We start from the raw sequence: 12,439 nt of genomic DNA, 5'->3' as shown, positions 1-12,439 counted from the left end.
TATTAAAAGTAAAAGGAAGTCAAATTATGAAAGTATAATCAGAAAAATGTAAATAAAAGTAGAGTATACTCAATGCAGAAAAATGTCGCCTGTGACTGTTACATATTATATCATTACAATTTGTATTACACATGCATTAATGCAACAGCACCATTTTACTTCTGTAGTTGGTTGAGGTGAAGCTCATTTTGAACTATTTTGTATAAGACTAGAACTAATCTGCAGATCATTTTCTCAATTAATCGACTGATTGCTTGTAAAAATTCTGAAAATAGGAATAAATGCCGTCACAATTAGAGCCCAAAGTGACACCTTCACAACAGTCTAAACCTCAACATTATTAGTAATACATTACAATTATTAACATTATTAAAAGGAAAAACAGCTAATGCATGAAATGTTTCAACCATCAAAACAGTTGCCAATTCATTTTCTGTCAATCGAATAATTGATTAATCAATTAATCGTTTCAGCTGTACTTGTATATACTGTTGAGAAGTTTGTTACATAAAAATCTATTTGAAGTTATATTATTAAGTTATCCATTTATACAATTCTTTGTAACATTTATAATAATGGTACATGAATTATCATGAATTCATGCATGGAAAAGCGTGAATTCATTCATGTAGTACTTCATGAACTATCAGTAATGTACAAGGATTAATAGTATCTCATCCATGACTTAATTGCAGGAACAATACGTTCATTAATGCATCAATTAAGGTTTTTGAATCATCATGATTTCTGATTTATTAATGATGTCCATGTCTTCTTCATAGGTAAATCTGTAGTTAAAGTGACAGGCTAAACAAACTGAATTGTAGTGTTGTAATCATGATTAACTAAACATTACTTCTTCATTACTTCATCATGTTTGTGGCCCTTTAAATAAAGTGCTGACCTGTTCCATCTTTAACAGTGATAAATAAAACATGAATAATGGTGGCATATGCAGCAATCATCTTTGTGACCCCCCAAATAAAAAACAATTGTCAAAAAGACATTTCTGGTGTTCAGATACTTAGAAGTTAGTAAAAAGTAAAATTCTGAAATATCCTACTTGGGTGAGCATTGTTCTCAGGCATTACTGTTTAAGTGCCTCATGTTGTTGTGAATAAAGCAACTATAAAAACGCATCTGCAGTATACTGTATTTTGTGTAAATGTATAGTGGCCTCAGTATCATTTTGCCAAGCCACTCCTTTAATTCTTCATACATTACATTTTATGCCACCATTAATCATATCTTATTTATCAATGTTAAAGATGGACCAGGTCAGCACTTTATTTAAAGGGCCACAAACATGATGAAGTACTGATGAAGTAATGTTTAGTTTACAATGATTACAACACTACAATTCTTCAGAATATATGTACATTGCTGTGACCGGTCAGTTTTTTTGAAAAATACATGAACATCATTAATAAATCAGAAATCATGATGATTCAAATACCTTAATTGATGCATTAATGAACGTATTGTTCCTGCATTAAGTCATGCATGAGATACTATTAATCCTTGTACATTCTGATAGTTCATGAAGTACTACATGAATGAATTCATGATTTTATTCATGCATGAAATCATGCATGAATTCAGGATAATTCATGTACCACTTTTATTAAGTGTTGCCCAATTCTTTGATACTCCTGTACTTTCCTACATAATCTAATTTCCAAATGAAAACTAGGATTTCCATCAGCAAAAGGGAACTCTTTTGATTGATCGAAGCGTCTTTGCAGGTCAGTGGATTTGTGTTCAGAGTCCAGAGCAGGCTCATGATTACTTTGGAGTGAAGCCAACTATTTACAAAACAGCTCAGAGTGTTATTTTTTGTTTGAAGTGTTGGATGTAAAGCTTTAGCACAGGCTTTTTATTGGCATCCCTCCCTAATTGTTTCCATTCTCTCTCCCACATATGTATATACAGTATACTGATTAACTATTACAAGACATAGAAATTACAAAGTGGTACAACAGATTGGTAAAATGCCTATGTGCAGTATTATTCAGAGGGTCTGCTCCCTGGGGTTTAGCTGGAGCGGAGGCCATGGGAAGACCATGAGACACGGTCGTTGCTCTGAGGATGGTAAACATTTCACACGTTACAGCAGCTCTGCTGTTAAATTCATTAGTTCTCTGAGGCCCTGCAGAAGCAGGAGGACTGTCTCCAAACAAATATTGCCGTGGGCGGAGAGTGCGCGTGTTTATCATCAGCAGTGAAAAAGCAGCTATATCATAACCCTTAAACCATACCAAACACGGTAATGTACTGCTGCTGATCTCCTATTTGAGACAGAAGGAACTGCGCGAACGTCTGCATTACAATGACACGCATTTACATTAATAATATGTGAGAGCATTTAGACACAGCACACAGCAGATAGCTCAATAATGTCATGATACCAGAGGACGAAGAGGTAAGGCTGGACAGTTTTCATATCACTGACAGTGGTGTTTATTAATGTCAACAGTACATATGTTGGTTGAAGCTGAGTGTGTTGTCCAGTGTGATGACTAAGTACTTTACTGTCTCACTATAACACGTAAAATAAAATGTAAATGTAAACTCAAACACTGAGTCATCTACCTGAAATGCAACCTGAATGGAATGCTACAAGTGGTCATTTTTGAGTGTAGGGGGAAATGATAGCCTGTAATGCCATCGATCAGAAGATTAAAGCCTGTTTGTTTAACATCTGTCTCTCACCCCTTTCTGATAAGCGGACAGTGATTTGCTGTGTTAAAGCAATCTATGTCCACACTGTTGGCAATAAAAGTTGCACAACTCCAAAGTCTCTCAGCTGGGACTTAAATATTTAGAACTGAAAGGCAGTAGAGTATGTTGTTACTTTTAAGGCCTACAAGGTTGCTAAGTAACCATTGACACCAAAACCTGTTATTAAGGCTCTTAAGGGTGAACTTTAGTTTCACAAAAATGCTGAACTGAAACTGCTTTTAATGTAAAGTCATTTTTCCACTGCACAAATTGTTGGGTTGGGTTGGTCTGAGCATGCTTGCATATGTGTTATAGACATCTAGACCATCATGTTGCATATAGAGAAGTTATTATATAAACTGATGTTTACTAGCTTGGGAAAACCCTGACGAACTTCTGGAAAATTTGAGATTTGCTCTGCAAGTCAGTCTGGCCAAGAGCCCATTCAAGCCCATTTCCAATTTTTCCAAATCGAGGCACCAATCACAACTGTTGAGGCGGGCTTTACACGATGACGATAGCGCAGCGACGGCGAGCAGCTTTTTGTTTACATTCAACATGACGGCCATCGAAGCGCAGCAACCCGTTGATGCCACTGTTGCTGCTACGTCACCCGGATCGTTGGTCTGATTGGTTGAAGGACTATCCAGTTGCGCCCAGAGGCATTTGAGCGGCGTCTGTTGGTGACGCCCCTTTGGAAATGGGCTGTGAATGAAGCTTGCCCAGACCCACTCTCAGTTACAACTGAGAAGGGACTGGTGTTAACCAGGCTAGATGTTTACTATTCTTAAACTAAAGAAAACAAATGTCTTGCTGTTACCAAAGTAAGGAAGGTTGTTAAGTTTATTTCACCTGTTCCAATGCAAGCTGAACAAGTGGAATATCTCACAGTGAATCCGACAAAATCATTTGGGTAAGCCCACCTTAGCTTGCTGTTGCCTCGGTTGTAGCTGAAGGATGCAGTGCGGCTGTTGAGGGAGGCGGGGGGTTTGATTACAGACTCTAGCGAAGGGCTCTTCCTCATTAGGCTGTTAGGTTTCAGGTCTTCCCCGCAGCCGGACAACTTATCTGCCAGAGTGAAGGATGCAGGAAAGAGAATGTGAAGAGGGAGTCAGAAACAGAGGGATCGGGTGTCCTCTAGCTCACCCAGTAAAAGTGTGCGCCCCATGTAGGCTGAGTATTTTGCAGCGGCCCGGGTTCGAATCCGGCCTCCGGACCTTTGCTGCGTGTCATCCCCTCTATTTCTCTCCCCCCTTTCCTGTCTATGCACTGTCACTATCAAATAAAGTGAAAAGCCCTAAAAAAAAAAATCTTAAAAAAAAAATAAACAGAGGGATCACAATATACTTTATAAAGCACACTGTACAATGCATTACATCATTATTAGAAGTGAATACAACCTTGACAGGGTGATGCAGGACCCCAGTGCGAATATGGATAATCTACTAAGAAATCTCACTTTATGGTCCACGGGTCCTAACAGGGAATAACCCATCACCTTTAGTTTTCAGCCTAGTCTTCAACATACTCAAAATAACCCTGCCTGTGGGCCTCTGTCTTATCTGAAATCCATACTGTTGCCACTCAAAGTAATGAGTAGTGAAGTGTCACACAGTTAAATCGTTCCTGCCTGTGATCATTAAACTTTACAACGCCTCCCTCGGAGAGTCGAACACCCCCTCTCTGTAATCTCTCAAACATAGACAATCATTTCTCTTTTTTATTGCACTATTTGCACATTAACACTGTACATTTGATCTTTTATATATTATTACTGTATATTTGTTTTTAATATATATGTTAAAATCTGGATAATATATGTTGTTTGTATATCTGGAGTTGTAACAAAAATAATTTCCCCCTGGGATTATTAAAGTATTTCTGATTCTGAAGGCAGGCAGTGACATAAGATCAGGGGGAGTGATGCAAACATTTCACCTGCTGTTTTACTGAAATAGTGCAGCACATTAAAAATAATTGCTGAGACTGGTTCAATGTGATGCAGGAAATTGTTGTCATGGAAAAAACTAACATTTGCTGTAAGACTGAAGATGGACATATTTGATAAATATTGGAAAGGATGGATTGATTTTAATAGCCCACATAGATCAGATTTCAGGTACCATTTACTGTAACATAACCCCCACTATTCCTTTGCCACACACCTTTTTCTCCTGCTTTCTTTTTTCTTCTTTGTATGATTAATTTGAACTGTATTATGTTAATTATTAATATATATATATATATATATATATATATATATATATATATATATATATATATATATATAAAAACTGTAAAGTGTACAATGTATGATACTGTACATGATGATTTGAAAGAATTATGAGAAATACTTTTAAGAGCTCATCACCACATTCACATATTTGCTTTCTAAGAATAAAATCATAAAACTTCCTGCAAACACAACAAAAGTTGGATGATTGAATATCTTTATTCATCTTATCGTTTAACTCTCTGTGTAGACATTTCGGCCATACTCATTTCTAAAGGCACTGACTCAGTAGCGCTTTGGCTGGCCCTCTATTGACCTAAAAGCAGTGTGCGAGGCACATCATTCTTTTGAGTATGACTGCTAAATGAAATATGGATATACATGTAAATTGAAAACCATGACCTTCAGCCATATCTCTGCTACATACCATGGTGATGAGAGAATTCTCCATGGTTGATTCTTTTTTCCAATGTCTTTGATAGTGGCTTTATGTGGGTCTGTCTCTAAAAAAACAAACAGAACAGATATCATATCAGAGTCTGAAACAATGAATCACTTATAGGAAGTATTTTGTTTTTATATAGGGGATTTCTCTAATTCCTTCCTATTTTAAAAAGAAAAAATATATTGATGTATACCTGGATAGGAGAGACGGCAGCAGCAGGTGCAGTACGTACAGGGATCCCACTCAGCGGGCTTCTTGGGGAGGAATGCATTTGAACTGTGTGGCCCGGTCCATCTAAAAAGATTAGATTATATACTCATTGATTATTGCACCAAAAGAAAACTGACAACTGCAAATAGAAAATGACTCACATGTCTTCAGTACAGCTGAAGATCAAAAAAAGAATGATATACAAATGTTTGGCAAACAATAGTTAGGCCTCAAATACAGTTTTAATCCTGAAATATGAATGTAGTATCAAGTATCAAAATCTGTCAAGTACCCACAGTTGGCACTCATTTTTCGGTCAGATTCTTATCATTTGATTAAACACTCAGTGTCCACTTTATTAGGTACACCTATACAGCTTAATGCAATCCAATACAACTCTTCTACCATAAAGTCTACTTTTATGAAGTATATAATGTTCTGTTGAAACCGTCATGGAGGTCAGCCCAGGCCACACAGTCCCACACAACTGCATGTTTTCACTGCAGAGAAATGACAGAAATCCACACAGCAGATCTCAGCAGCTGTTCTCCTCTATAGTTAGACTGCTGTGTTGGGATTCCGTGTGTGTGTGTGTGTGTGTGTGTGTGTGTGTGTGTGTGTGTGTGTTGAGGTGCTCACTCTGTCCAACAGTATCAAAGGACTTAATGAGGGATTTGACAGTAGCTCCGGACTCTGAGTCGGCATCTCCGCTGGTGTCGGTGGGTGTGGTCGAGATCATGGAGATGCCGCACCAGTGACGGTTGTTTTCGGAGTCGGACAGCCTCACCTCCTCACCTTGGTACCTAACAGACACAATGAACAGGGTTGCTGTGTAGAGGCATATACAATAGATACACCTGGGGAGAGGAGAGTCTGAGGAGACAGCATTTGTAAACTAGAGATTAGACACAAAGCCTCTGTAGTGTTTATCTTGTGAGATTACCTGCTTGTTCAGTGTATTGACAAGATCATGTGAATATAGTTTGAAGTTTGAACTTAAGAGTAAATAACATATGATTAGCTGCAGATAGCTAGATTTAAATTTGGAACACAAAATCTGAGCAGTCCAAACATCAACACACAGAACACTTTGTCTCCATTGCCCCTGATGACCTTTAGATCCCACAATACAGAGTCAGGGATTTGGACATCTTTATCAGTAATGAATGACAAGAAAGGGATTGGTGTCTTAAACATTGCACTCAACTCACCTCCAAAGAGTGTAGACTGAAAGAGAAACACAATCCCAGTTGGACTGGTGTAATTTCATTTATTCATTTGCCTAATAAACAGTCAAACAGACATACAATACACTTTTTATGTATTCCAAGTCTTTCATTGCAGAATAAATAACAGCACATTCACTGTATTGTTCATTAAATGGCTTTACTAAAGACTTACACAGTTACCATCTCATCTTTTTCTAGATGGTATTTTTGAGCATATCCAAATGTTTACATTTTAAGCACCAGGACCTTATCACCTGGTAGAACAATATGGCTTTTTAATAAAAATGCACAAATTGAGTATTTCTGATAAAAACTGGATTTGAAGTCGAACCTGAGATCCTGCAATATGCCATTATTATACTACGATGACACAGAATATTGTGTGAGGGTTTTGGCTCAAAGATGTAATAAATCCATGTGATAAGTGACACTTATCTTTCAAAATGAGTGACATCACAACATTTAAGGATACATTAGAAAGGATGCTGAATAAAACTCTAGATATGTTAGCGATTCGAGAATGATCAACAAGGAAGAAGTATCAGTTGAGTGACCTCTGAGGTTCAGATAAAAAAAAAAAAAAAAAAGTGTTTGATTCTATTTTAACTTGTCAGTAATGTTGCTGAAAAGTGGAAAAGGAGTTCAACGTATCAGACAGTGGTGCTTTAAGGGGAACATAACCATTTTATGAACCTGTAGCACAGTCTTCTTAGTCTTTGTGTAAAAATGGACCGTCAACCTTTTGGTAAGTTTGAGGAGAGTTACAAATGACTCTGAGGTACAGCTGTTTGTGTTTGTGGCAGTCTTAAAAAAAAAAAAAGAAAAATCTAATTTTGGCAGTGTTCTGGATCTGCCAGCATAGCAGGACATCAAAATAATCCTGGTTATTTCATCTGGCAGGAAGAACTCACTGCAGATTTAAAAAGGAGCAAAGCAGTCATCACAAATACATATACAAACAGTAACAGAGCATATGACAACACATTATACACACTGATGTCATCATGTATAGTAATTGTGTGTTCTAGAGTGCCATCTAATGGCTCAATATGACACTGCATTCAGTTCCACTACAGGATCAAAGACAAAACTTAAATCATAAGTTGTTTTTTTTTCGCCAACAGATCATAAATGTCAAGTTTTCAAGTAAGCGGACTTGTTTTTCCTACTTCATCCTGCTTTTTTCATGGTGTTTTTGTAAAAGGTTATTACCCTCTACTGTACCATCTCAACTTCCAAAAAAAAAAAAAAGGCACAAATCAGCTTCACACAGTATGAAAAGGAGAGTCTTTCGAACATAGGTCATTTTTTTGACACAGGTCAAGAAATTGACAAAGAATACATTCATTGAGAAAGAACAATACATAATTATTTTATTTAAAAGGTTCCAAAAGACATGTAGGGAAATAGAAGCCAGACTTTTTGCCATGAGACTCTTTGTGTAGTGCATCTACACTGGTCACTGTGGCTTAGATAAGACTGGTTTACCACATTATATTTTGAATGACACAGAAAGGTAATAAGTCAAGAATAACACTGTCTTCACGTGGTGGGGGGGGGCACTTCTCTAGTGCCCTTCTACTGCCGTCTTGGTATCAAAAGTGGCTCCGGTGTTTATTCTGAAAAGAAAAATAAGAAAGAAGATGAACTATTGTATAATGTATTTAAACATGTACATGTGCAGCAAAACTTAAGATCTTACATTTCTTCTCAACATTGTTATTATGAAAAGCAGACCTCTGGGCACTTCTGGACTTTTAAAAACGCTGTTCCATGCATACCTCATAGGATTAATAAGGTCACTCATAATGTCTAGTATGACTAAATCACCCGGTGATGAAGACGCTATGCAAATGTATCTGAAGCACATGATGCATAGCATGAGTTTAAATCCAGTCATGCCGTGCAGACCATCCTGCTATTTCACCAAAAAATGTAGGAGGGTTATTCATTCAAAGAACAGCAGGTGGCACCAGATACATCTACTTGAACGGTAGGTTTAAAGAACCAGGCAAAGCACATCAAAAAGGTAAGATAGTCCTGAAGGGGGCGCAGTCAGCCAGCACACAGAAAGACAGAGAGTCAGACAGGCTGAAGCAGCAACAACAAGCCAAACACAGATAGGAAGGTCACTCGGGAGCAGGAGCAGCACACAGGGAAGGGAGAGGCAGGCTGGCTGAGAGAGGGCTGACAGTGCAGGGAACTCACCTGGACTTTACATAAGGAGGCTTGTCAGAGGGACATCTTTGACAGGGTCATCACAGGGAGCTGCTGGAGGTGGGGAGCGGATGCAGCATAACAGCTAATCTCGGGATAAAGTTCGCTGATTTAGCCATGGTCTAAAACCAGTTGTGTAATGTACTACATTCACAAGGACTGCGTGAAATTTGAACAAGACATATTTGATTTTAAACCAAATATTACTATTTCTAATAAACTAAAACTGCTCTTATGAGCTTTGTGAGGTGATATAGTACGAGAGTAGAATCAGTTAGAGATAATGTGCTTGCTTAAAGGATTATACCATGACTGGCCACACAGATAAACAGAGCGCTACACAGTAGCAAAAGTATTTGACCTGGCATGATAATGAAAGGGGGCAACACTGTCAAAAACACCATGGCATTTGCACGCTCAAAAACACATATATGTATATATATATGTATATATATGTGTTTATATATATATATATATATATATATATATATATATATATATATATATATATATATAAACACAGTATACCCACACACAAACCAGTGCAATGCTCTCTATAAGTACACCAATCACATTACTGCACGGCCACAGTGCAACAACACTACATGGTTCCTAAATAGCATGATACATACATTACATAACACCCTTGGATCAAATCAGCTTAGTGTAGAGCAGATCTGCCACCACGTCTGCCTTCACATATAATAATAATTTCCTCTAATAGATATACTGTAGTTTATTGTGGAGTTTGAGGTTTGAATGTTACTATAGGGCAATGCTCAGTGTGGAAGAGGGAGACAGAGAGGGCAGCAGCTTAAAGGAGTAGAATACACAGAGGGAAATACTGCAGGAGACTGCTAATTTACCAACAGAGTCTGCCAAATCCCAGAAACCTAAACTCTGAAACTCAAAGGATTTAATCTTGTAAAATATAAAAATAAATAATGTCTACTCTAAATACATCCTGGTTGACATTTGACCCTGCTTTGACAGATAGAAATTTTGAAAACCTCTTAAGCAAGAGATTCTTGAGAGTAAGAATTATATACTGTTTGTATCACATTTATAAAACAGTGGATGGGGATATGGCATGACTCTGGCAGGTATCTGATGTGTACATTGTGTTCAGAGAGAAAGGAACTGCAGCCCGATGCTAAACAAGGGGAGCCGAGGGAGGATTGGTGGAGGGGGAGGAGTATGATGGAGATAGTACCTGACACCCTGCAGGGCTTCAAGGTCTGTGGAAAGCTTTGCACTGCGATCCTGCTCCTCCTGCAGCTGCCTCCTGAGTGTACGCAGCTCCTGCTGAGCCTCCACCTTGATGTCGTTGGCCACCACCACTGCTGTCTGGAGATCCGCCTGGAACCGACGCCACTCTTCTTTTTCATCCTAAAGACACATGGATATGTACTGTACTGGTAGATGCAAGTATAGACCCATTCAGGCAAATTCGTACTGGCAGGAACTGTTTGGATTTAGTTGAATGTCAGCATTAATTAGTCCTAAAATTAATTTCAACAACAGAATCAATTAAATCCGATAAACAAATGATACACAAACAATTTAACTACTCTCATTCAACCACTTAATGGAGACACTGGCATTTATAGTTTAGGCTGGGAAATATATTTACTTGTGACAGTGTCAATTTTCCTATCACAATCAACGTTTTTGTAAACAGTGCTCTTCTTTGTAACATACAGTACACCTGTGGAAGTAATACAAAAATCATATACCAACATTTTAAAAAAAAACTCAGAAAGAAAAAGTTTAAACTCCTGAGGCTAGAAATAACTTAAAAATCTCCTCAAGACAAATAAGAAAAACTCTCCGGGAACCATCACCTTATCGTGGTGGAGAGGTTTGTGTGTCCCTATGAACCCGAGGGCTGTGTTGTCTGGAGCTTGGTGCTCCTGGTAGGGTCTCCCATGGCAAAGTGGTCTCAGGTGAGGGGCCAGACAAAGAATGCTTTCTTACCTTCATCTGTCTACTCAAGACTTTCAGTTGTCGGTCTGCTTCAGTTTTCTGCTCCTCCAGCTTTTTGACAAGATCTGCAATGACAAGTACAAGGTTTTGAAAGGGAGAATGGCGGTCTAACGTACTGCAGACTCAGGCAGAATCGCACCAATTAAACACAGCATTCACAACTTAACTGCTCAGTTTTCAGCGTGGTTGGGAAAAAGCAGCCGATATATAGCAAAAAGGCTCTTATAAAAAGGCACAGTTACTTCTGGACAGTATTAGATCTGTCAAGAAATGTTTTTCATCACTGCGATAATAGCATCAGACGTATCTCATCTGCCATGATTCAAACGTGGTTGTGGAAACAGTGTATCCAGCCATATAACATTTGCCAACTGCACTTACGGTGAGTCAGAGACAGATGTGTTACAGTATGCCCTCATTTTGTGTCTAATTCTCACTCACTTGCCAAATTGTAAGGTTAGTTATATACATAGCTTTAACTAATGCAGTCTAATACAGCAGCCCTGGAATAAATCCTACCTTCATGAAGATTATAATATTCAGTTTTTGTTGGAACGGTTTGAGGAGGTATCATTTGAACTTTATGGTCATTTAAGAGGTGCTTCCAATATTTTGTCCACCTCATTCATATAAATGAGGACAGACTAAATCTTAGATATACCACTGACTGATTGATTTCCTTATATGACTGCAGGTTAAAATAGTCCACAGGGAACTGTGAAAAGGACATACTCTCCATGTCCAGGACGGCTTGGTTGGTGTGGCAGTTGACGGCCCTCTGCTGCTCCACCTGGTCCTCCAGTTCAAAGATGGTCTCCTTCAGCTCTTTCACCTGGTTCTCAGCGTGGATCCCAGCCTCCTCCAGGGAAGTCACCCGGCTGCTGAGCTCCTGCTCCCTCCTCTCGGCCCGCTCCTGGACCTGCTGGCATTTGGCCTCCACCTGTGTGTGTGTGTGTGTGGATTTGTGACATTATGATGGGCTCAGTACACAAATGGGCTAAAACAAAGAGGCAGTGTTTCATGTGAAAGTAATCGCTGGCTGCCAGTGTGCTAAATAGATGGAATCACTTAAGTCACCTTTGGCTCAGTAAAAAGAACATTTATATCTTCCAGACATTCTTGTGGTGCAGTGTTCAATTTGACCGTGATGGTGCTTTTCTTCATCTCTATCTTTCAAAAGATTAGATGAAAGATGCCCTCCACAAAATAAAGCTGTATCAAAACAAGATTTTTGGATGTCCATGAGGACTGGGTGAAGAAGACAAGCATTGTGTGTGTGAAGAAAACCACTGACCAAAATGTAATTAAAGCAAGTTAAATTATGTTATGGTTTGCTACGGTTTGATCTGATGAAAACAAACTCAATTTACTAGCGAGCAGTAAAAAGTAAAAGTAACC

General features: G+C 38.5%; 1 protein-coding gene across 5 annotated transcripts in view; it reads right to left on the bottom strand.

Moving 5' to 3' along the window:
• The window catches only part of specc1 (sperm antigen with calponin homology and coiled-coil domains 1), an 88,190-nt gene that overhangs the window by 26,514 nt on the left and 49,237 nt on the right, over positions 1-12,439 (bottom strand). For all 5 annotated transcript variants that reach the window (XM_031310828.2, XM_031310825.2, XM_031310827.2 and 2 more), the window contains 7 exons: positions 11,774-11,981; positions 11,033-11,106; positions 10,269-10,444; positions 6,249-6,412; positions 5,593-5,693; positions 5,382-5,457; positions 3,645-3,789 (listed from right to left, as the gene is read on the bottom strand). In XM_031310828.2, the coding sequence (XP_031166688.1) occupies positions 3,645-3,789; positions 5,382-5,457; positions 5,593-5,693; positions 6,249-6,412; positions 10,269-10,444; positions 11,033-11,106; positions 11,774-11,981 (944 nt within the window). The remainder of the gene's footprint in view (positions 1-3,644; positions 3,790-5,381; positions 5,458-5,592; positions 5,694-6,248; positions 6,413-10,268; positions 10,445-11,032; positions 11,107-11,773; positions 11,982-12,439) is intronic.

Source organism: Sander lucioperca, chromosome 13, assembly GCF_008315115.2.
Source record: "Sander lucioperca isolate FBNREF2018 chromosome 13, SLUC_FBN_1.2, whole genome shotgun sequence".
NCBI classification, from domain to species: domain Eukaryota; kingdom Metazoa; phylum Chordata; class Actinopteri; order Perciformes; family Percidae; genus Sander; species Sander lucioperca.
The sequence above is the reverse complement of the archived record's forward strand: the minus strand, read 5'-3'. Positions and strand labels throughout refer to the sequence as shown.